At 47.0% G+C, this 25,335-nt stretch overlaps 2 protein-coding genes across 10 annotated transcripts in view; both read left to right on the top strand.

Moving 5' to 3' along the window:
- The first annotated feature begins 1,645 nt into the window (after window positions 1-1,645).
- LOC133369860 (inactive cell surface hyaluronidase CEMIP2-like) overlaps window positions 1,646-25,335 on the top strand; it is a 106,123-nt gene continuing 82,433 nt past the window's right edge. For 5 of the 9 annotated variants that reach the window (XR_009759007.1, XM_061595561.1, XM_061595558.1 and 2 more), the window contains exons 1-5: window positions 1,646-2,001; window positions 2,230-2,486; window positions 6,723-6,998; window positions 10,841-11,338; window positions 24,228-24,371. Coding sequence is in view for 8 of the 9 variants with exons in the window: in XM_061595561.1 (XP_061451545.1) it covers window positions 2,459-2,486; window positions 6,723-6,998; window positions 10,841-11,338; window positions 24,228-24,371 (946 nt within the window). In the remaining variant the exon portion in view is untranslated. Of the gene's footprint in view, window positions 2,002-2,210; window positions 2,487-6,722; window positions 6,999-8,974; window positions 9,136-10,840; window positions 11,339-24,227; window positions 24,372-25,335 lie in introns of those variants that run through there. The other 4 variants (XM_061595559.1, XM_061595562.1, XM_061595563.1 and 1 more) reach the window with 4 other exon arrangements.
- Window positions 23,116-25,335, top strand: part of CEMIP (cell migration inducing hyaluronidase 1) — a 182,029-nt gene continuing 179,809 nt past the window's right edge. The window contains exon 1 of the mRNA XM_061595567.1: window positions 23,116-23,340. The gene's annotated coding sequence lies outside the window, so the exon portion shown is untranslated. The remainder of the gene's footprint in view (window positions 23,341-25,335) is intronic.

The following is a 25,335-nucleotide window of genomic DNA, read 5'->3' as shown; positions in this document are numbered from 1 at the left end:
TTTGTTTATTGCTTAGTCCAAAGACCATTGCAAGAATAAACCATGAAAAGAGAACAGAACAATCTCCATAATAGACACAGGAAGCTTTGGCAGCACTCTAGTAACAAAACATATAATCTTATTTTACCAAAATACCCTCACAGCTAATAATTTCAACATTGCTGGGAACAGTATTTTTCAGCCAACAAATGCCTGGGTAAACATTTAAATGTTTTAAAATTCCTCCTCCATTAGATTATGAGGGTGTAAGATGCGTGTCATATGGAAATGGGGATTGGACCAAGATGAAGGAGGTGTGAAAACTGGAGGGAGAAATATCAATAATTTAAGATATTAAGACCTGGCTCTTCAGGCAGGCCTTTGGGGTGGGCTAGATTTTAACATCATTGCTTTTAGATTTTAATGGTATTGTATTGATGTGTCATTTTGTGCTATTTTGCTTATTTTGTACATCGCCCAGAGTGACTGGTTAGCCAGCCACATGGGCGAATAAGAAATCCAATCAATAAACAAACAAATAAATATGCAGACAATACCATACTCGTAGCAGAAACCAGTAATGATTTGAAACAAATGCTGATGAGAGATAGAGGAAAGCACAAAAGCAGGACTACAGCTGAATGTCAAGAAGATTAAAGTAATGACAACAGAAGATTTATGTAACTTTAAAGTTGAAAACGAGGACATTGAACTTGTCAAGGATTACCAATACCTTGGCACAGTCATTAATCAAAATGGAGACAACAGTCAAGAAATCAGAAGAAGGCTAGGACTAGGGAAGGCAGCTATGAGAGACTAGAAAAGGTCCTCAAATGCAAAGATGCATCACTGAACGCTAAAGTCAGGATCATTCAGACCATGGTATTCCCGATCTCTATGTATGGATGTGAAAGTTGGACAGTGAAAAAAGCGGATAAGAGAAAAATCGACTCATTTGAAATGTGGTGTTGGAGGAGAGCTTTGCGCATACCATGGACTGCGAAAAAGACAAATAATTGGGTGTTAGAACAAATTAAACCAGAACTATCACTAGAAGCTAAAATGATGAAACTAAGGTTATCATACTTTGGACACATGAGAAGACATGATTGACTAGAAAAGACAATAATGCTGGGAAAAAGAGAAGGGAGTAGAAAAAGAGGAAGGCCAAAGAAGAGATGGATTGATTCCATAAAGGAAGCCACAGACCTGAACTTACGAGATCTGAACAGGGTGGTTCATGACAGATTCTGTTGGAGGTCATAGGGTCACCATAAATTGTAATCTACTTGAAGGCACATAACAACAACAAAAGATACACCCATGGGGTGGTGGTAAAAACAGTGGGGCTAGAAGGAAATGCAAGGCAAAACAGAGTTGGTGTTAATGATGTAATTAACAGTAGCCATTCACAATAAGGAAACAACTGATAATGGATATCTTGTCAGCAGTGTAGTGGCAAATTCAGAAGTGCAGGGTCCCTTCATGACAGTCACAGCCACACACACTTTTTGGCTACTGAGTTGAGAATGAGATCCTTGTTAATGTTTTCTCCCACAACAAGCAGACATCCCTAGGAGCCAATCAGCGTGAAAGGGGGGAGTGTTAGCTACTGAAAAGAGTCTTCTCAGTGGCTGACACACCTCCTTTCACTGATTGGCTCCAATCAGCAGGAAAGGCCAAGGAAGCATGTTAAAAAAACTCTTCTTGGTGGACAACACACTCCACTTTTGGCTGATTTCCTTGTAGGATGCTGGAGAAACAGAGACCCTGCTGAGACCTTGTTCCTAAAAAAGTAAGGGGTCTAAAACCCCCAGAGACCTCGGACGACTACACTCCTACTCCCAGATTAGCAAGAACAGGATTGCAGCCCTAGTTTCTTTTGACTTTGGCCAAAGATTATTTTCGTTTTGGACGCTGGGCAGAATGCAGGGCACGCGGCTTGGCATTTCCTATCACCACCAGCTGGTTCTTCCTGAAACCTTTGCAAGGGAGAGAAAGAAAATAAATAACGCAAGCCAGGTGAGTCCAAAGTAAAGCCGCAGAGTAAATTTGGAAAAAAACACCCCCGAGGTGCATGTCCGGCGTGTGTTTATTACGATGAGTAATATTTATATTTATTTTTTTAAGGGTTTGGCCGCCTCGAGGGCTCCCTGAGTCTAAAGGCGGGCTAGAAACGGGGGGCGGGAACCAAATAAAGTCCCCGGTCTTATTTGAGATGCGGCGCGAAGCTCGTTCTTGTCTTCGCAGCTACGCGAGGAGGGAGGCGGCCTCACGCCTCCTCGTCCTTCTGGACAGCCTCGATTCGAGCGTGTAAACCTCCAAATATAAGCATCGAAGCGTCGGTACCTAAACCGCTGGTCGACTTCTTCCGCCTGCGCGCAGCGTTTCTGCGGAGTTGGCTGAAGCGCACGCGGCACTGCTGCGGAGAGAGAAGCCAGCCCGGCGGGAAGGCGCTGCCGTCGACGCCCCTTGCGAGATGCTGCGCAGACGAGCGGATCCTCCAGGTGAGAAGGTGGGAGAGGAGAGGGCAGGCCTGTGACCCCAGCTCCACGTGGGGAGGGGGGCAGGAAAGCCGCGAAGATTAGGCTCCGCCTCCGGGGTCCTTCAGTTACGCCCAGGGACTCCCTCGCCGTCATCCCGGGCGCAAATTGTTGGAGGGGGCTGAGCGGAAGAGGGGCGCGCCGCCCCCTCTCCGGGGAAGAGATCCTTGCAAAAGCCTATCACTTTGCGCATGATCAGGAGAAAGCTGGCCCCGGCCTGTTGGCCTCCGTGGGGTAGACTTCCGAGTAACGTGGATCGGGCTGGGCGGCTGGCTTACTGGGGAGCAAGCCAGATTTGAGTTAGCCCGTGGGACGTGCCTTCCAAGTATAACTGTGCCGGGGGGGGGGGTCGAGTCGCAAGGCTGCAAACCTCGACGCGCTTGCTAGGACTTTGGCCTCAGTGGGACTTTCTTCCGAGTAATTGTGCATTGGATCGGAGCCGTGCGCATTCCCACTCGCCTCGGCCAATCGACCTGGGCCCCTTCTGACGCGCCCAGCACCTTGCAGAATGCTTCTGATTTGGGGGAGGGCAGAGGTCGCTGTGAAATTAGTTAATTGGTTGGAAAAGGTCGGGTGGGTGTGAGAGGAAGGAGAGAGAAAGATGCCCCGAAGATCTTCCAAGGCCAGTGCGCTCTTTTAAACTAGGAAGCCCCCAACCCTTTTCGGGCCCTGTAAAGAATTAGGCTTCCAAGGGAAGCGCCAGCAAGTAGCAACAAGGAACGGCTGGGCTGACTTCTGGCTCTCCTCTCTCCGTTCCGCTCTTCCCAAATATTGCAAAGGCAGACCCAAGGCTGAGGGCCAGGTTGGTTCAGATATGCCTCTCCTTCCTAGACTGTTGAATCTGGATCCCTAGATTATCCAGGCCTTGCAACTGGCAAGCCAGTTTAGCTGCACTGTCACCTTTGAGACGGCCACTTTCTAACCAGCTGGCCTTCCTGTGCAGAGGGACTCTGCAGAAGCTTCCCATCCATAGGGATGTCTCTCAAAGGTATCCTGAAGCCATTCCTCCGGCGCCATCAGGACAGGACTTTGGGGCAGTGGCGGCTGGTGGCTCCATGTCAGGGGAGCAGTAGAATCCGCTCCAGGTTTTAGTCTGCACTTTCAAGGTGCTGAAGCACCTAGGACAGCTCCTTTTTCAGACTCAAACCTAGAGCGGATTCCACTGCCTCACTGACATGGAGCCACAAACCGCCACTGCTTTGGAGCAGAAAGCTGGGGCCCTACGCAGCAGAATGAGCCGGAGGGTCCCAAGCTGGGCTTACCACATTTTAAAAGTTAAGTAAAATATAGAGCAGCGGTGGGGAACCTCAGGCCCAGGGCGCAAACATGGCCCTCCAGGCCTCTGTTTGGCCCTTGGAACTTTCCACAGGCCACACTCTCTATCTCCAGGCCACATCCTCTATCTCCAGGCCACACCCCTCACTGGCCCTGCTTCATGCCGCAAGTGCTTTTGCTTTGCTGGAACGTGTCACTGGCCTCCGATAGTGCCTCTCGCTTGTCTGGATGGAGGACAGAGAGTGTGCGTGCGTAGAAACTAACCTACTGTACAGAGGCAAAATTTGCATTCATTGCTCCACCCACTTTTATGTCTAGCCCCACCCACCACTGGCATGCGGCCCTCAGAAGGTTGCCCAGAAGGGAATACAGTTCCCCACCCTGATAAAAATGCTATCAATGGCTACTAGCCGCCATGGCTATGTTCTGCCTTTGCTGTCAGAGACAATATGCCTCTCAGTGCCAGTTGCTGGGCAGTAGGGAGAACCCCGATGCACTTGCGGGCTCCCCATAATAGGCATCTGGTTGGCAACTGTGAGAACGGGATGCTGGTCTGAGTGGGCCACTGGCCTGACCTGGCAGGGCTCTTCTTGGGTCCCCGTGTTCTTAAAATCTTCACGTCTCAAGCCTCGCTAGCCTTCTCCAAGGCTATTAAGTCCAAAGTCCAATTGCATTGCATTGCAACAACCCTTGGGGTCAGGCCGTAGCTCAGGGGTAGAGCATCTGCTTTGCATGCAGCAGGTCCCACATCCAATCCCCGGCATCTCCAGGTAGGGCTGGGAATGCCAACTGGGGTAGACAATCCTGAGCTAAGTGGGCCACTAGCCTGACCCAACAGGGCTCTCCTTGGGTCCCTGTGTTCTTAAAATCCTTGCGTTTCAAGCCTGGATAGCCTTCTCCAAGGCTATTAAGTCCAAAGTCCAATTGCATTGCATTGCAATTCAACAACCCTTGGGGTCAGGCCGTAGCTCAGTGGTAGAGCATCTACCAAATTTAATCCCTGGCATCTCCAGGTAGGGCTGGGAATGCCAGCCGTGACATTCCTGAGCTAGGTGGGCGTGTGGTCTGACTTGCTATACAGCAGCTTCCTATGTTCCCTCTGACGTGCAGGGCTGGCTCCACGTTTGAGGGGGTCCCCAGCAAAGTGTCCACTGGTAGGGCCTCCTACATTTGTGGCCCCTCTCCAAATGGCTCCCTGACTGGGTGTTTCCAAAGGATAGGCGTAAATCTGAACTGGGCACCTGTAAGCAGTGGCGGCTGATAGCTCCGTGGCCACGGAATCCGCTCCAGGTTTTAGTCTGAATTTTCAAGGAGCTGTCTGTAAGTAACCCATTGCAATGATAATGGGTTGTATCCAGCTGAGTTTTACTCAGAGGAGATCCACTGACATTAATAGACATGACTAACCCAAATCCATTCGTTTAGGTGGGTCTACTCTTGAGTAAAACTTGGTTGGAGACAAACCAATGCCCTCAGTGTAGGGCCACTCCAGAACATTGTAAATAATTAAAGGGCTGTGTGGTTCGCAGAACCACTCTTGTGGCACAAGGGGGCAAAGACTGGCATCAGCAGCAGGCCATGGCTGGGTGCTGGGATCTCGGCAGCGCCCTGGGGATTCTGGTGCTGAAGCTGGCTACGGTTAATCTGTCCAAGGCTACCTAGTGACCTTTGTGGCTGAATAAGGGCTCTCCTTCAAGAGGCAGCTGTTGGGTATGCTTTGAGTTGGATTCCTGCATCGAGCAGGGGGTTGGGCTTGATGGCCTTGTAGGCCCCTTCCAACTCTACTATTCTGTGATTCTATGAACTCAGGGTCTCCCAAGTCCTTGTCCAACAAACTTTTTTGCTATACGGGGCCTGTGTTCCTAACTGTGACAAGATAACAATTCTGAGAGGTTCTGAGGCGACTCTTCGGGCCCTTTTCTCTCCTGCCAAAATCATTTCATTGTGTAGTAAGAACATGGAAGAAGTCAGGTCCCTGCCCAAAAAGCTTACAGTTTAAAATTTGACATGAGGGGCAGTAGGGGTGAGGGTAAGTGGGGAAAGCATACGCGTTTGATGTGGTTTCCATAGAAAGAGAAAAGAGTCAGAGATTGTTTCCAATGGCTTCTCAGAATGGATTTGGAGGAGGGATTTGAAGAAGCGTACTTCAGGGGTCATCACATCTGCATTTAAAGCACATTTAACTTGCATGCCTTCCCCTCCCCCCAAAAAAAGAATCCTGGGGACTCTCGTTTGTTAAGAGTGCAGAGAATTGTAGCTCTCTAAGGGGTAAACTATAGCTCCCAGGGTACTTCGGGGGAAGCCGTGTGCTTTAAATGTAAGGCGTGAATGTGGCCTAACAGAAAAACATTGGAAATAGGTGTGTGTTGGGTGGGGTGAAGATTTGCAAGGAGAGAATCTGGCAGGTGATCAATTCAGTACCCGCACATCTTTCCTCCAAACGCCCCTCTCCAACCCCACATTTGCTTCCTGAGGAGAGCAGAGTTGGGAAGCCTGTGTTTCTTTTAAGGATGTCTACTTCCACTTTGGCTTGCTCCTATTAAAAGAGAAAACCAGTGTGCCTAATTGCAGACCTGCAGTGAGGATTGCACTGGGCATTGGGTGTGTGTGTGTTGGTACTTGTTTTGCATTTTCAATGCAGAAAATGAGTTCTAATGACTATCATATGAATCTGGAGGTTTGCCCTCCTCCCCCTGCATTTGCACATGGAGATACATTTGATAGGAACATCCTGTCTAGCTCCATATTATCTACACTGGCAATAGGGCAGCAGCTCTGCAAGGTTTCAGTTGGGACATTCACAGTCCTACCTCCAGATGCCAGAGATGGAACCTGAGACCTGCATGCAAAACAAACGCTCTACTGCTGAGGAAGACAGTGTGGGAATGCCGCTGTGGAAAGCTGTCTTTTTTACATTTCTTGCAGGATTTCCCTGGCCTCCGGCTGCTTTTTCTCTATTCCGTCCCTCCAAGAAGCCGCTGCCTTCAGCAGCAACAGCCCTTCGCCGGGCCAGTTTCTTGCCTTTTGGTCTTTCAAAGTCACCCTCCCTCTGGCAAGAAAGAAGATCAGAGAAACTGCCTTGCCAAACAACTCTGCCTCACCTGAAGGTCCAAGCTGACCACCATGTGCCTGTTTCTGGTCTTCTGGCACTGACCAGCTTTCTCCTCCTCCTGTCTGCCTGCTCGCCGGCCAGGTGCTTACGTAAGAAATTTCAACCACAATTTCAATCCATTGCCCTGATAAAATAAATCTGCTTCACCCATAAATGGCCAGCAGAACCCGAGCGAGCATCTCCTATTTTTGTGATCGTGGGTGTTTTCCTACACTAGGGAGGGGGAACCTTTTTCAGCCCGAGGGCCATATTCCCTCATGGGCAATATTGGGGGGGGCACATGCCATTTGTGGGTGTAGCCAGAGGCAGAACTGGGTGGAGCAACAGAGGTGACTTCCCTTTGTGGCTGACGCTTTCCTTTTGTTGGAAGGAGACAAACTTTGTGGACTTGACCAAGCATGGTTGAGAAGGGGTGTCAGAATACGACAACAACGCTTGTCAGTGACGTGAACCGATGAGGGGTGCTAGACAGGAAGAGTAATGCTTGTGTTCCTCTCACTTACCACTTTGTTTGGTTGAGCATCTCCTCCTGCTTCTTCGTGGACCACACCTTCTCCTCTCTCCGTCTTGTGAGGATGTGTCTCTATGACCTGCTACTCGGAGAGATGGATGTACATGCTAGCAATGAATAAACCTTCATGTTTCTTTCTCACCTTTGTCAGTGGTCTTCTGCTGACTGCCAATACCCCTTCTCCCCTTGCAAGAAAAAGACACAGTGAAGGGTCACATAACAAAAAGAGGCATATCGTAAGCTGCCTTGTTCCAGGTCAAGGCTGCATATTCATCTCGTCCAGTTATTTCTCTGTTCTGACTGTTAGCAGCTCTTCCGGTTCTCAGGCAGAGTTAGATCCTGATTTCGGTTAGGGCCTGCAGTCCTGTGGCAGAACACCTGCTTTGCAGGCAGAAAGTCCAAGGTTCAGTCCCTGGCATCTCCTGGTAGGGTTGGGAAAGACTCCCATCTCAAAAACCTGCAGAGCCACTGCCACTCTGTGGGGAACCTGTGGCCCTCCAGATGCTGGACTCCAACTCCCATCACGCGTAACCATTGGCCATGCTGGCTGGGGCTGATGGGAATTGAAGTCCAACAACATCTGGAGGGCTACAGGTTTAGAGATGTGAAGGCGTGGGGAAAAAAAACTGGGGGAAAATCAGGAAAAATGTTTTTCCCCCCCTAATCTATTCAGGGGGGTTTTTTCTGAAAAATTGGGGAAAACTGGGAAAACCTCTCCCCCCCCCCCCAGGGCATTCACACCTCTACACAGGTTCTCCGTCCCTGGTGTAAACAATGTAGGCTAAATAGACCAGTGGTCTGTCGCCGTCAGGCAGTTTTTTCTTAAACCCTTTCTTTAAACACTTCCCACCCCAAAAATGAATTTGTAAACTAGCTAGGAAAAAATGCTGTGTCCAGGATTACGTATAGTACGTGTATTTATTCATAATGTTTAACTAACCAACTATTCCATTTAAAAATGCCCAAGGCAGTATACAACCCCCCCTAAACGATATAAAACATTTTTTTTAAAAGACCAGCATAGCACAAGCCAGCAGCGCAACATTTAAAAAGCCCCTAGACAGTGGAAATGGTGGTGTTTTTTTTCCATTTCATTTTTTAAATCCCAACCAAGAAACTCAGGTGTTATATATCAGGCAAGGACAGACTAAATAACTGCTGTATCTCCTTTCCTTTATTACTAGAATCCCCAGGTCCATCAGTGATCCAGGTGCAAAATGACTCAGGGGTAGAACCAACTGCATATTGATCCCCAGGAGTAAAGATGTGAAGGCCAGGAAAAACCTGGACAAATTGGGGGGGGCACATTCCCTCCCCCAAATTTTCCTGTTTCTCCCTCCCAAGTGAAAAAAAGGGGGAATGGGGAAAAAACAGAAAAAATGGGTGTTTTTTTCCTGAAAATTATCCGGTTTTTTTCCAGGCCTTCCTGTCTTTACTGATGAGGCATAGATTGGGGGCCTGTTTACACATGTCTGCTTGCATCACTTGAAATCACATTGTTTTTTCTTTCTTGAATTACAGCTGTGCCCCAACTCCCAATTTTGTTTATCAGTACAGCAGCCAGCACACAAGGAAGGGAAGTTTAACCCTCCCATCCTGCACTGCAAGCTCAGTGAAGATCATCCACAACCAGTGCGCTTAGGAGGGGGGAAAGGTCCCATTGATGCCACTACGAGCTCTCTTTTTCGGTGCCAATAGGAATCCCTAAGTCACAGGTAGCCGATGTAGTGGCCTCCAGGTCTTGCTGGCCTTCCAGATCCCAGCCAGCATGGTCAGGGGTTAGGGATGATGGGAGCCACAGTCCGACAATATCTGGAGGGCCCCGGACTGGCTGCCTCAATCCTGCCTGCAGTGCAAGGGGGCATTTTGTTGTTGTTCCATGGTGGGAGGCAGCATGCTTCTGAACACCACTTGCTGGGAGCCACAGGAGAGGAGAGGGGTCTTGTGCTCAAATCCTGCTTGTGGGCTTCCAATAATGGGCATCTGGTTGGCCATTGTGAGAACAGGATGCTGGACTAGATGAATCTTTGGCCTGATCCAGCAGGCTCTTTTGATGTTTTTATGTCGAGATTATGGTGAGAGAGGGAAGGGTTAAATCTCCCCTACCAATATGTACCCACGTCCAAATCGACATCTCAATTACTACATATCAGTAGCCTTAGAAAGACTTTTATTGTTGCTATTGCTAAACAATTAGGAGTCACAAGCCCAAGTTGCAAGTCTGCCGGAACCATCGGGTACATCCCAGTCTGCCTTCTGTCCACCCCTGGTGTACGTGGCTCCCCCTCCCCCTCTTAGATTCACAGCTGCCCTGTGATATGGAGAAAGCTTAGGAGATGACGGCTGGCTCAGAGTCATATTGCGAGCAGGGACTTGAGCCTGGATTTCTCCTGCCCAAGGTCTACTTTCTAACCACTACACCACACTGCTTCTAAATCTTCAGGTGACACTGAAAGCTCTACTTCAGGGGTGGGGAACCTGTGGCTCTCCAGATGTTACTGGGCTACAACTTCTCCAATCCCTGACCATTGGCCATGCTGGCTGGGGCCGATGGGAGTTGGAGTCTGGTGAGATCTTTCAGCACCTTGGACAGCTCTGTGAAAGTTCAGACTAAAACTCAGAGCAGATTCCACTGCCCCACCAACGTGGAACCACCAGCCACCACTGATCTGGAGGGCCACTTATTTCCCATCCCTGTTCTAAATGGTGCTGTTGCCTAGTAGGCCTATCTTGGGGGAGACTATTCAAAACCTGCCACACCACCACTGCAAAGAGGCTCTGCCTTGGGCACTCTTACTGTCAATGGCTGCTCGCCAGAAAGGCTATATTCTTCTCTCAGTTGTGGAGAACCTTTGGTCCTCCAGAAATTGCTGAACTACAATGCCCATCAGCTCTAGCAAGCATTGCCAATGGCCAGGTGTGATGGGAGTTGAAGTTCAGCAACATCCGGAGGACCAGAGGTCCCACACACCTGTTCTACCTCCACTGTCAGAGGCAGGATGCCTCCGAATACCAGTTCCTGGAGAACCCAAGTGGGGAGAGGGCTACTGCACTCATGCCATGCTTGTGGGCTTTCCATAGGCTGGCCACTGTGAGAACAGAATGGTGGACTAGATGGGCCTTTAGCTTAATCTAGTAGGGCTCTTACTTTATGAGGGGATGGAAGACAAGCCTTTCTGAGCTGAACTTAAAGAACAGGCACATAGGTATAGGATAAGACACTTCCAAAAGTTACTCTGGTCCCAGATCATCTATCTGGTTCAAAGGAAAAAAAGGGGTGTGTATGTCAACAGGGTGCATTTTACACAGATGTATGTAGTCCAATGAATCACTTTGTGACAATCTGTCAGGAAAATAAATGTTTTTAGGGGCAAAGAAGTGTCATGAGTGGAGTTCTTACCACATTTATGATTGTTTCAGAAAACAGCCCGCATCTGAACAGTTCTTTATGGGATACAGACTGTAAGGAACTATTTCAGAGGATTCTCCCTGGGGCCCCTGAATCTCATAAACTCATGGACCTGCTCGGAAGTAACAGCCCACTGAGTCTTGAGGAGCAAAAGCAGTTGTTAACTAATCAGAACTTGACAGCAAAGATGGAAGGTGAGCCTGGGACATGTGATCTGCTCTTGAAGTTTTCCCGACATGTATTGGCGAAAGCTTTTGGACCTAGCTTGGCGGCTGATCTTGTTGAACGCCAAACCTGTGACCATCCGGACGACCCGCCCCAACTCCGTCTTCATCCCCAAAAGCGCCTGCATTCCAAAATAAAACCTTTGTCCTTACACTGGGTCTGTCAGCTACTGAGAAACATGGGCGTGGTGGTCGAAATGAATCAATCCAAGATGCCCTCGTTGTTAAGGAAACGGATGCTGGCAACAAGGAAACCTCTGGCTAAGACTGAAGTGAAACACAATGGTAGGTGTGCAAGGAGATTATGTCTGTTTCTCTGTAGTAAAGGGGAAGGCCACTGTTCAGTGAAGGGGTGTTGACTCCTGGAAAAATCGAACAGAGCCCACAGCTGGTGGTGGGTGGAGCCAGAACCCACAATGGGTGGGGCCAGAGTCAGAATTGGGCAGAGTTTGCAGCAATGCATAACTTTTTCTTTGCACCTTGTCACTCTTTCTGAAGGCCACATGGAGTCAGGCCAAGTGCCACATGCCCAAGGTGCTTTGAGTTTGGAGTAAAACCTGGAGCTGATTAACTGCCCCATTAACATCGGAGCCACCAGTCTCCTCTGCTAGAGGCTCTCCAAGCCTGCTTTACAAGGTAGCTGAGGGGTCTATTTGTTAAATTGTTAAGCCAAAGTGCTGCGCTTGCTCACAGCAGCGCAGGGCTTTGATGCAGGCTTCTAGGTCAGCAGCGCTTCCTAGGTCACCCACATGACCACATGATAGCACATAGAGAGCTCTGCTGCTGCAAGCAAGTACAGCATTTCTCCTTTTAAGAAAAATGAAGACCCCTTGGCTGTGGCACCACTGAGGCATTTGTGGGTCCATTGGGCACTGTGGGGCTCCATACCTGTGTCCCCTAGTCTAGCCCTAGGGGCTTTGCTGCCTCAGCCTCTCTGGTTAAAATCAGGTGATGGGAAGGTCCACAGCCTAAGACCTTCAGGAGCTGTTGCTAGTATTGGGATATATGGAAAAATACTTTGGCCCAGTAGAAGGCAGCTTCTTCTGTCCCAGTGGGCAGATTGCGTGAGTGAGCAGATCCTGTGTACATAAGCATTTATGTGTCAATACTATGTTGCAGGTTAAAGGTTCTGCAAGCACTTCTATGTGTGATGCATATCTTGCATGCATATAAATGCATGTGTAGCACATTAAAATCAGAAAGGAATTGCTTTCACTTGCTTTCAAGAACAGTGGTTGTATTGGTCTATTTTCTAAATAATAGTAATAATAATAATAAATAAAAATCTGCTGTATACTTACTTGAGAGTAACCCCATCAAACCTAGTGGGGCTTGCTTTTGAGTAAACCTGCACAGGATTGGGAATTCTAATCTGAGCCGCCTATAGTGAAAATTGAAGTAGAGTAGTTTTTATTCTGGATTAACTAGTCCAAGACGCATTTGTCCCTGGCTCTGTTCATTACCAGCTCTGGCTCACCCACTGCCAAAAGTCCCTTTGGCAGGTTGTCCCCAAGAGACTGCAGTCCTCAACAACAACAACAAAAGTGTTGCCCACCCCTGCCCTGAAGGTGGGAGGAACTTGAACTCGGGGTGTTCTCATAGGGTTGCCAACTGGTGGGGCTGCTGGTCCTGCTCCTCTGCCTTTAGCAGGAGTTTGAGTTGTTCAAATCAGTATGTGAAGCTTTTCAGAGCTTGGGGATAAATAGGATTGTCTGGAAATGTTTGGCAATCAAGCTGTTCTTAAAGCCACATCACCAGGGGTAGCTACATAAGATGAGAAGCTGCTGTTCTGCTAAGATGTGGCTACAAAGTGGTTTGGAAAATGAATTTCCTAGATGCTGACATTGGTTTCCTTTCCACTGTATGTGCTATTCCATGGGAGGGGATGAAATGTAAATGTAGAAATACTGGTGCTGGTCAATAAGCTGTGAACTCTCACAGTTCTTTCTCTCTCCAGTTTCTGTCTTTAAATGTTGGTAATACTTACAAGTGGGAGTTGCAACAAAATGTTGCAGAGTAATGTGCTCCTGTCCAGGGTTATAGTTATATCTTCTTTCAGGATACTCCATTCCATCTCCTTCCTCTATGGTCAGTCAGCATTCCATGGCCATAGATCACACTCAGCCCACACTGTTTTGTTTGGGGGGTCCCCCCCTTAGGATCTTTTCGCTGCAGCTTCTGCAAACCTTGGGGTTCCTGCTGCAACCTTCCTCTTGTGTGTTCATGGTGCCCTTTTGTCTACTTAAGCAACTGCACTCTAGACCTGAACATTGGAAATGGAGGGGAATTCTGTTGTTGACATTTATTTATTTACTTCCTTATTTTACTATAAGCCATTTCCATCTAAATTGGTATCTATAGCAAGGGCCTTTGCGCCGGCATATTATGAACTTGGTTTAAGTGGAATACATACACAGTATGATGACCCGGGCAAACATTTTCTGTGAGATCAACAGGAAAGGCAACATGATTGATGTGTGAAGGAGACCTCTATTGGTGAAAGTGAGATTGCAGCATCCTAAGTATTTGCATAAGATTGTCAGTCTTTTCAGGCATGATCACCAGGGCCCAGCTTTAATCCTTACCTGCAAAACTGATAACCATGCTTGTTTCTTTTTTAAATCTGATTCCTTCTCCTCTCACTTTCTCTCTCTTTTCTCTTCCCCTTTCTCCAAATGTATTTATATTTATTGTTATGTTTATATCCCATCTTTCCTCCAAGGTCCTCCAGGTGGCATACATAGTTCTCCCTCTCCCCCATTTTATCCTCACAACACCCCTGTGAGGCAGGTTAGGTTGAGGACTGTGACCCAGTGAGCTTCATGGCCAAGTGGGGAGTTGAACTCTGGTCTCCCAGGTCCTAGCCCAGCACTCTAACCACTACACCACACTGGCTCATTACATGAACAATATGTATCGGTTGCCCTCTAACAGAATTCTCAAAAGGGGATTACAACAAGGAATAAGACAAATTAAAATTAAATTAAAAATAAAATGATTAACAATAAGAGTATAATGCAGCATAAGAAAGAATCTGCAAGAAGCAGAGTAAAACAATTTCATGCCAAAATAGATTTCCTGGCTGATTGCAGGCAGCTGTGCAACATCAAATGAAAGAGAATTGCCATTTTTGGTACATTTAAACTAAGTTGAAGCCAAGATAGCAGTAGTGGCTGGTGGCTCCATGTCAGTGGGGCAGTGGAATCCACTCCATGTTGTAGTCCAAACTTTGAAGGAGCTGTCCGAGGTGCTGAAGCACCAGCTGCCATTGCAAGATAGTATTCTGTCACTAGATGATAAATCCATCTTGTCAACTTCCAGTGTTAAGTGTGGGACTACAGCTCAGTTTCAGAGGACATGCTTTGCATATGCAAGGTCTCGGGTTCAGTCCCTGGCACCTCCAGTTGAAAGGATCAGGTTGCAGGAGATGGGAAGAGCCTTGGCCTGAGAACGTGGAGAACGACTGTCAGTCAGGTTAGACAATGCTGGGCCAGATGAACACTTTAACCTGGTATGAAGCAGCTTCCTAACTCTCAGCACCCCCTCCCCCAAATTGCAATTCCTAGCATGGTGGAGGATGGGTGGGAAGTCATGACAGTTAAATTCACCTGATATAAGGAAGCTTCCTAAGTTCCCGAACTATGACTGAGCCATTGTGAAATTTATTAAGTGCAATCTATTGGCCAGATTGCAAAGACGCTGCTCTGATATTTGGCTCAATATTGGCCTAACAGTTGCTATGCCAGAAGACGTAAGAATATTGGAAAAACCTTGCTGGATCAGGCCAGTGGTCCATCTAATCCAGCATTCTGTTCTCACAGTAGCCAACCAGATGCTCGTGAGAAACCTGCAAGAGGGCCCATCGTGCAACTCTAATCTGCTTCCCTATGTTTGGTTTCCGTCCTCTCTATCTGAGCCTTGGAACTTATAGGCCACGCCCCCTCAACAAGACCCCACCCCTCATTATCCCTGATTTTCACCCTCAGTGTTTTTACCCGGCTGGAGTGCGTCTTTGAACTCTGATAAAGCCTCTTGCTTGTCTGGGTGAAGGACAGAGTGTGTGTAGAAAGTGGCTTACTGTGCAAAAGTAAAATTTACATTTGTTGCTCCACCCTCTTTTGCCTTTGGTCCTGCCTACCACTTGCATGTGGTACCCAGGAGGTTACCCAGAACGGAATGTGGCCCTCAGGCTGAAAAAAGGAATTTAGTAATCTCCTCTTACATTCCTGTGTGCCAGATCTAAGGACGTAAGGACCGTACGCAGTCAGACCAGCATCCTATTTCCCACAATGGTGTTCAGGGATGTACTACCTCTGTACATGGAGGTTCAATTTAGCTGTCATAGCCAATAGCTGCTGAAAGAGTTCTCCTCCCTGAATTTGTCTAATCATAGAAAGACCCGTGCTGGATCAGGAGAAGTGTCCTGTTTCCTTCTGTGGCTAGCCAGATGCTTCTGAGAAGCCCACGAGCAGAGCATGAAGGCAACAGCTCTCCTCCACTGTTGTGGTACTCAGTGGCCTCTGGCCTCTGAACCTGGAGGTTCCATATGTAACCATCTCTCCCTCTAATAGTAATCACAGGTGACGAGTGCCAATAGAGGTGGAGTCAAAATGGGGCCATTAAGACGGAAGAATGCAATGTTTTGTTGTAGGTTCCACTTGCTATGACTCCCAATAACATGTGCTGACTTGTGGAATAGAGGCATGGTTAGGGCAGAAAGTGCAGGAAGGCTGTATCTGTATTAAGCACATTTACCTGAGAGTATGGATGGGCAAATATCAGCTTTGGTTTCTCCTTTTCCCCAATTTTAAATTCAGTTCTCCACATTTTTACATCAGTTTGTGATTATTATTATTATTTTAAAAGTCCTCATGAAAATTCATCCATTTTTGTATGTGCATTTCTCCTACTATGCATGTTTTATATGCCAATTTTGCTTAATGTACCCATTTTTGCAAAGCAGTTCTCCCTAATATAATGCATTTTGGTGTGTAATTTTCACTCCAAACGAGGCATTTCTGTGCACATTGTACCATAGGATATGCATTTTTGTACACAGTCTTAGGCTGCAGAACTGCACAGCAACATTTGAAGAAGTGTGAACTTCAAAGGAGATAGCTGTGTTTTGGTTTGCATATTGTTTTGGAAAAGGCAGATTTGGTAAATTTGCCTTTAAATGCAAACTGAATTGAATTTCTCCCCCAGCCCTACTTGAGATCAAGTTCAAATGAACTCAGTGGAGTTTTTACTGGGATACTGTTGGATTGCACATCTTAAAGAGGAACTCTTTATGGAAAACACACAGACAGACAGAGAGAGGGTTCTGAGAAATGCCCAGTTTGGGTGGTTACTGGCTTGATGCATGTGAATCTCATTCATCGGTGAAAAGTGACTAGTTCTTCCTTCCTCCATCTGGGCAAAAGGGAGGAAACAGGAGGCCAGTCAGCAGGGAGTGGACCGGTGGGGGGGGGGGAAGAAAAAGAAAGGTCCGCTCCTCTCTGTTCCTGCATGATTTTTATTCTTCCAGATCTTTCAAGAAGGCAGTTTGATTAGCGTCGTGGGAAGCAACCCAGAGCTTCCGTTTTCTGTAAAACGATGCAGTTGGTGGCTATTCTCATTAAGAGACACCATCACCAGGGATGAGGGAGAAATTTGATTTAGTTTTATTTAAATGTGAACTAACAAACTTTGCACTTCTTTATTTATTTAATTTTCATTAACTTTTTAAAACAAAAATATACATCAGCCAAGTCCCCACATGCAAGTACAGCACGACATAAGGAAAAATATATAACAACCCAAGAATGATCTCCCTCGCCACTTATCATTGAACACAATAAATACAAGGTAGCGGTTATATGCCTTCAAGTCGATTACGACTCGTGGCGACCCTATGAATCAGCGACTTCCAATAGCATCTCTTATAAACCACCCTGTTCAGATCTTGTAAGTTCAGGTCTGTGACTTCCTTTATGGAATCAATCCATCTCTTGTTTGACCTTCCTCTTTTTCTACTCCCTTCTGTTTTCCCAGAATTATTGTCTTTTCTAGTGAATCCTGTCTTCTCATGATGTGTCCAAAGTATGATAACCTCAGTTTCATCAGTTTAGCTTCTAGTGATAGTTCTGGTTTAATTTGGTCTAACACCCAATTATTCATATTGGACATTTACTAAAGCTGATAAAAAATACTTCAAAGATCAACATATAAATTCAATACAAAACTATTATGCATTCCAAATCCGATCACAATGTGGTGGAGGATTCCTACCATGCTTCCTCTGGTATACATAAGTTATATAAAGGTTTCAAAAAAGTTGTCCCTCTTAATAATGCCTCGGGATACTCTCAGTTTAGCCGTTAGCTTTCCATAAAAGCCAATACCATATATCTTGATATCAATAATTCACTGTGCCTCCTTGCAGTGTTTTCAGATGTGTCGCTATGGTGATTCTGGCAGCCATCAATAAATGACCTATCAACATTTTCTTTATTATATCTTTATTCATTCCTACAAAGAAATCTAATACTGCCAGTTGTGGAGTTCTGTCTATATGTTGGGAAGTTATTAGTTAAATTTCATTGAATATTGAATTCCAGAATATTTATACTCAGGTGCACTCCCACCACATACAGCAGTAAGTGCCAGCTGATGTGCATCCTCTCCAGCATCTGGAGGAATGCACCTGATTTATCCAAGAGAGATGTACTGGCATTTCCTTTGCACTTTCTGACGCAAATATGAAGACTGAAACATAGCCATTCTTTCAAAGTTGCATTTCTCCAAATTTTTCAATGCAAGTTGTCATGTGTTCATAATTGCATCTACCAAGGTAAAGTGTGCATATAAATGTGTATCAGTGAAAATAATATACAAAACCACATAATATTAGGGACTTTGTTCGGCAAAAATGTGTATATTTGGAGAAATTTGCATGAAACTGCTAACAAATTTTCATGAACACTTTTTCTAAAACTGCAAACTGAAGTGGAAATGTAGAGAACCAGATTTAAGAATGGAAAAATAGGAAACTCAGAGAAACCAGAACAGACAAATCTGCCCATCTCTAAGTATGGGCAAAAAGGAAGGAGGCCCCTATCCTAAGACCAACCCATTGATTCATTCCCCCACTTTTCAGCCAAAACATCCTCCACCATCTTTTAAAACCATAGCTAAGAAGGTTGGTGTCAAAATGTCAGGGGGCTGGGGGGTTTCTCTTCAACCCTGCAATTTGAGCACTAACATTATATAGTGCTCAATTTTACATATATAGTTGGTTTATATAGTCAGCAAAATCATGTAGTCAAGCTTTTCCACATTAGATAGTGGGGAGTGGGGGGTGGAGGCTGTTTATGTTATTTTTCCAAAGACATGAAGAATTCAGAAACTTTGTTTATTCAGATGGTAGACTAAGGATTATAAAACCAACTGTCTATCAAAGCAAAGTCATAAGACATTCATATTAATAAAACAAAAGTGGCCTGAGGCTGCAATCCTCTGTGCACTTACTTGGGAGTAAGCCCTATTGAAATTTGTGGGAGTTACATACAAGTAAACAAGATTTGTTGAGTGTGTTGCAAAAATATTACAATTTCAAGGACATTAGTGATTGTACCCCAGATTGTGGGAAGGACATTTCTCAAATCTTAAAATGACTACTAAACTCAAGATAAAAAAAATGATTATAGAAGAATTCAGATGAATGATTAAGTAGATATCGATCGGGTTTTGCCAAGAAGCCAGGTTGGGTGTCCACCGCAGTGGTCAGTTTGGGAGAAGACCAGTAGACGTAATTGCACAATGTTGGACGATTGTGAAAGAATTCAGATGAATGACTAGGTAAAGTAAACCTAGATTGGGTTTGGTCAAGAAAACAGGTTAGGAGGTTGCATCCATCCTCAGCGTAGACCAATTGAAGTTAATGGACATGACTAACTTGGGGTCCATTCATTTCAACAGGTTTCCTCTTTGTCAGTAGTCCCAGGACTTCCTTCGATACAATATTAGCTGTTCTGCCCAGTGGTCAGTTTGGGAGAAACAAATACATATCATTCCAAGGGTGGGGAACCTTTTTCCTCCCACAGTGACTGTGAAAGAATTTAGATTAATGACTAGGTAAACCAGGTTGCGTGTCTTCTCCAATTCAGGAGAAAACTGACAGATATCATTCCACAATGTTGGATGATGAAACTGAACATCAGTTGATTTTTCCTTTGGGTGTCAAATCTTTTAAAGGCCCAAGGTTGGTGAAGCAATGTATGTAAATGTCAGCTTTGTCTAATAGACTTGTTTTGATACACATTTCCACTGCCCTTTCTGTCCTCTATCCAGGTAAGCAAGAGGTTCAATGAGATGTTCCAGCTAGGCAAAAACACTAGGAAGGTGCAAAGCAGATGCTCTGCCACTGAGCTCAGGACCTTCCTGCAGGCATAATGTTGTGATCTTTGCAACAGCCCTGTAAGGTATGTCAGTGGTGCTGTTCTTACATTGCAGGTGGAAGCCTGAGAGTAGCTTGCCTGAGGCCACTAATGAGCTCAACTAAAGGGCCATAATCTGCCCATTCCTGATGTATAGGGTTGCAGTGTATATCTCTTAGCCTTTATGCTGGTGGTGAGGAACACTAGATATTAATTCATTCAATTTATATCCTTTCCCTCCTTTGGAAGGAGCCTAGGCTGGCAAACATCAATAATTTAAAAAAGAGTTTAAAAGCATTCTGAAAACAGTAAAACAATAGATAGCATGGGTTTAGGGAAATTCATGGAGCCTAGGTAGATCAACAGCTGTTAGCCAGGATAGTTTAATGAAACATCCATAATCAGAAGCACTGTATCTCTGAGTACAAGATACTGAGGACAAGCAACGTGAGTAGGATTCTGCTTTTGTGCCCTGATTGTGGTCTTCCCAGAGGGATCTAGCTGGCCAGTGATGGAAACAGAATATTGGTCTAGTTGTAACTTGGACCTGAAAAGCCCTTATTAATCTTTGAAGACCAAGAACAATTTAACGGGGGGAAATAGCCCTCAAACTATGGTAATACATTGGTCTGTCAAAAATTAAATATAATTCAAAGATGACTACCTTGCTAGAAGTCTGATAGTAAGAAAAAAAAGGGAGGGACCCCAGGATGACGAAAGACCAGCGTGGGTGAATGATGATCAATAATCTTGTTTATTGAGAACGTTATAAAAATATGCCCAACGTGTTTGTTGGATGAATTCCAGCCTTCATCAGGGGCTATAATACAAAAATATAAAACCTAATTACTCAACTTTAAACATGAAATTACTACTTACAGCATTCTGTTTCACCATTCTGTTTTTACCAGATTTATTTGATGATATTGAGACACTGTTCCGGATTGATTTTGTACGAAACTCTGAATAACTAAGATATCTTATTTGTGGTACGTGAGTATAAAGATGTTTTAAAAATTTCTTAACATGATGAAACAGAATGCTGTAAGTGGTAATTTCATGTTTAAAGTTGAGTAATTAGGTTTTATATTTGGGTATTATAGCCCCTGATGAAGGCTGGAATTCATCTGACCGAAACGCGTTGGGCATATATTTTATAACGTTCTCAATAAACAAGATTATTGATCATCATTCACCCGCGTTGGTCTTTCGTCATCCTGGGGTCCCCCCCCCTTTTTTCTTTCTGCCGATTTGGATGTCTTCCTCTCCCCTCTCCTCCTAGAAGTTTGACAGTGCCATCCTGTATGTGCCTACTCAGAAGAAAGACCCACAGTGTTCAATAGGGCTTACTCCTAGGTAAATATGTTCAGGATTGAGGCCTACAGCTGCAGAATTGTGCAAAACCAGGGTGGTAACAGGAGAAACAAGGGTATGTACGCATCATGGTGGAGTGAAAACAGCAAGTCTATAAATGCCTCTTCCAAGCCAGTTTCCCAATGTCTGTCATTTGTACCCATCCCGAGTAATTTAATTGTGGAAGAAAGAACAAAATGTTTCTCTGTACAAATTCTCATCATGGATGTCTTGCTGCATTGCAACCCTTCCATTGCCAGAAGATGATGCATTTTCTCTCTCTGTCTGTATCTCAGGTTAGTACAGCTGGATAGTACTTCTGGAAGAGACGGTACATCCTGTCTCATTGAAAAGAGTAGCAGAGCCCCGTGGAAACCCTGGAAGCTGCCTTGTACCCATCAGACCATTGGTCCATCTGCACTGACTGGCAGCAGCTCTTTAGGGTTTCAGGCAGGGGTCTCTCCCAGCCCAACATGGGACCTTCTGCATGCAAAGCAAGGGCTCTGCCAATGAGCCATTGCCCTTCTCCTCATCCGTGCATTATACTTTTATGGAAAGGGGCTGCTTTGACCTATTCCTCTCTCGTCTTTGCCACTGGCATCCTGACTCAAATGTTCTCTTTCATCTCTTTCTCTGGCTTTGCAAAATGAACTTAGGGCTGCAATCCTATGCCCCCTCCTTTGGGATTAAGCCTAGGCCTGGCTTTAGCACCACACACCGTCCCAGGCAACCCCTCTCCCCCATTGCTCAGGAATCCCTTTGAACCATTTTCCCTAGGATCAAGTGGCAGAGTTGGGGCACAGCCATGGTTTTAACTTCCCCCAGTGCCACGGATCTGATCTCCCAGTGGTGTTTTTGTTACTGCAAAGCCTCAGTACACTTTGGTGTGTGTGCGTGCGTGCATAGATGTGGAGGCACAGGGACAACTGCTAAGTTGATCAGGGAGACAGCAGTGGGAAGAGTTCAAAGTGTGGTGTCCTGGTGAGAGTGTTGGACTGGGACCTGAGAGACCAGGGTTCACATCCCTCCTTGGTCCTGAACCTCACCAGGCGATCTTGGGCCAGTCACTCTTTCTCAACCTGACCTACTTCACAGGATTGTTGTGAGGATAAAATGAAGGGAGGAGAACCATGTTTGTATACCACCTTGAACACCACCTTGTATACCATCTTTGTACGCCACCGTGAGGCCCTTGGAGGAAAGGTGGGATATAAATAAAGTTAGCCCCCTTGCTATTAGCTGTGCTAAGGGGAGGAAAAGACACAGTTTGTGGGGAAGGGCCATAGCTCAGTGGGTAGAGCAGAGGGTGTCAAGTTCAATCCCCGACATCTCCAGGTAGGGCGGGGAATGTCCCCTGCCTGAATCCCTGGAGAACTGCTCCCAGTCAGTGTGGACAATACTGAGTTAGATGGTCTGACTCAGCATAAGGCAGCTTCCTATATCGCCCCCCCAGCTAATAACCCCAAGTTTGCTGCTTTGAAGTAAGGAAAACAAATCTTGATATTTATTACCTTTTGATATCCTGCCTTTTCTCCAAAAATCTCAAGGCAGCAGGTTCCATGGTTCTCCCGCTCTCTCATTTGATCCTCACAACAACCCTGTGAGGTAGGTCAGGTCAGACTCAGAGAAACCTTACGGATCTCCGGGCCAACCCTGTAGGCAGCTCCTTAAGACTGGCTGTTTCTTAGGTAGGCAAGCGTAATTGGGCAAAAAAGAGCAGAGCTGAGCGCAAGCCCCTTCGAGCCGCGCAGGCTTTCTTGCTGCGCATAGGATCGTCCTGCCCACGCGCTCGCACCTCCCTCCTTGAAAAAAGCGCTAGGTGGGGACACGCGAGAGGAAGCAGGCAGGCGCCTTTAGGAAAACGCACGCGTGGATCTGCTTGGAGGAGAACTCTTGGGGGGGTGTATTCCTTTCCGAATCCTCGCCAAGGTTTACACAAGCTTGGACCCGAACCAATTCGCTTCCGAGCTCTTGGATTTGACATCACCTCTACCCGCGAACGTGGGGAAGAGTGATTTGCTTCCTGCAGCTGGTCTGGGGAGGTTTAGCAATCGAGATGCAACGAGGGAGGAAGAGAGAGATCGAGATCCGCGTGGTCTTTTTTTTTTTTTTTAACGGGGTTTCTCCCCCCTTTTTTTGGAACTCGGCGCCAGCCGCCGCGCGGTATGTCCAGAATGCAACAAGGCGTCACAGGCCGGGGCGGAGCCAAGCGCTCAGCTGGTGTAAACAGCGCGGCTCCGCGATCGCCTATAAATAGGGAAGCTGGTGGCAGGAAAAAAAGCCGGGCAACGGAGCGCTCCACGGAGAGCATTTGGGGTCCGGAGCACCCGTCTAAAATAAATAAATAACATTCAAAATACATCACCCACCCATCCCGCTTCGAAAAGGAGCATCGGCGATCGCCAGCGGAAGAACCCTTCGAGAGGTCTTGAGGAAGGGGAGAAAAAGAGGGGGGAGAAAAATAAGTGTTTGTTGCAAAAGGGCTCAGTCAAAGCGTGCGCCTTGTCTAGCAGATAGGTAAGAGATGATGGACTTTTCTCTAGATTCCCAAGAGTTTGAAATCGAGGCGCCGCCGCCAGGAGGTGCTGTTGCTGGTGGAAACGCGGGGATGCCGGAGCGCAGAGGCGCTGCCGGCAACTGAGGGATGTCTGTGTGCGCGCCCGTGGGAGCAGAAAGGGAGACTAAAATATTCCAGCTCCCACTTCTGCTTGTGTGTGCGTGCGTGATCTGGTGCATGATCTGAAGGGAGATCTTAATTCGGTGCAATAATGATAATCATGATGAAGCTTTTGCAGAGGTTATTGGAGGCGGAGGCGGACGTAGGCTACAGCCGCGAGGTAAGGGAGCGCTCACGGACGGAGAGGGGAAAGCGCTCGCCGGTTTGCGCGGCCGCGTGTGCGTAACGCTGCCTTTGCTGGCCATGAGCGCGCCGATGCCAGAGACGGACGATCCGGGCTTATTCTGGTTAGGGTCCCGGGTGCGTTCGACGGCTGCTTTCCGCAAGAAAAACGCGCGTCCTAACCGCTGTTACAAGTTAGGAGCTTCGACGGCGCGCTTTGCCGGCGCTGCGTACCTAGAGGGGAAAGGTCGCCTTCCAGCAGGTGCGGGATCTGCTTGGAGAGGCTGGCCTGTGCGCGATGGGCCAGGAAGCTGCTCCTTCGGGAGCCCGCAGACGGTAGCGTTTGAGCAGTCCTCGACGAGCGCCTGAGTCCTGGAGCGGAGCCGCAGCGCGCAGGCAGGTGGGTAACTGCAACGCTCGGGCGCTTCTCGAGCCCAGCGGGTGTCGATTCCGTTCTTTTGCATGTCTACTGGGGAAGTAAGTTCTGCTCTCTTCGAGGGGGCTTACTCCCCATGAACCGCGCCTAGGAAGAATTGCAGCCTGGGTCCCTCTCTCTTTTTTGCAGGGAGCCACTGCCCGTCGCCCGCAGCGCACTTCGTCCCGTGGCGCCCAGGACACAACAGCACCTACGCTGCCGTCGTGGGCCGAGGGACGGCTCTGCGCTTGGAGACCTCGGCCACGTTCCACTCCCTGCTCATTCAGGAAGGGGGTAAGGAGGGGAGGCTTTGGCTGAGCAGGAGGCTATTAACCCTGGGGGTGGTGATTAGGGGTGGAGTGGTCGGGGGTCTCAGGGGTCATAGACCCTTTTCTTTTTTGGGAGCAGGGTCCCAGCATCTTCAGCATCCTGTGAGCCAATCAGCATGAAAGGTGAGTGTGTTAGCCACTGAGAAGAGTCTTCTAACATGCTTCCTTGCCCTTTCCTGCTGATCAGAGTGAAAGGAGGTAAGTCGGCCACTGAGAAGAGTTTTCTCAGTAGCTAGGACTCTCCCCTTTCATGCTTTCAGGCATTTTTTTTGTCTGTGAAGTGTGGGTAGTAACCCATAAAAATTTCAGAAAAGCCCTGCTGGTTCACATCTAAATGACCCACTGAGTCCAGCACCCTGTGGCCATCCAGATGCCTCTGGAAAGCCACAGTGGGACACAAAGCCCTTTCCTGGTACTCGGAGGTATTTTGCTTCTTGAACCTGGAGGTTGCATAGAGTCTCCTAGAACTAAGACTCAAACCCAGAGACGTGTGAAATGGGAGGGAGGGAGGGGGGAGAAGACATACACTTAGAACTGAGGGATGGGGGCTGCCTCTAAGCACATGCTCAATCCAGGATTCCCCCCCCCTTCAATTCAAGCACTAAACTCTCTCGGCCTTTCCACGCACAAATCCACACCTGGTTTGTCCCCAAGCTGTTTTTTGTTTCTGCCACCTAACAAAGAAAAAGTTGGAAGTAGTGTGGTGTGGTGGTGGTTGTTAAAACAGCTGAGAGAATCCTTCCAGATCACCCAGAGATTTATTGGTAGATCTGGATTTACCTTTTGCCTCTTCCTGGTGTAAAGTTGGTGGGTTAGAGCCAACATTTGCTAGATGCATCTCTGAAAGCTTGGACCACAATTATGCTTAAGGGGCCTCAGGCTCTTTTTTTTGCAGAGGTGGTGGTGGAGGGGAGTGGTTCTTTTTTCCT

This window comes from Rhineura floridana, chromosome 14 (genome assembly GCF_030035675.1).
Source record: "Rhineura floridana isolate rRhiFlo1 chromosome 14, rRhiFlo1.hap2, whole genome shotgun sequence".
Lineage (NCBI taxonomy): Eukaryota > Metazoa > Chordata > Lepidosauria > Squamata > Rhineuridae > Rhineura > Rhineura floridana.
Note: the sequence above shows the minus strand (reverse complement) of the source record. Positions and strands in the feature narration are given on the sequence as shown.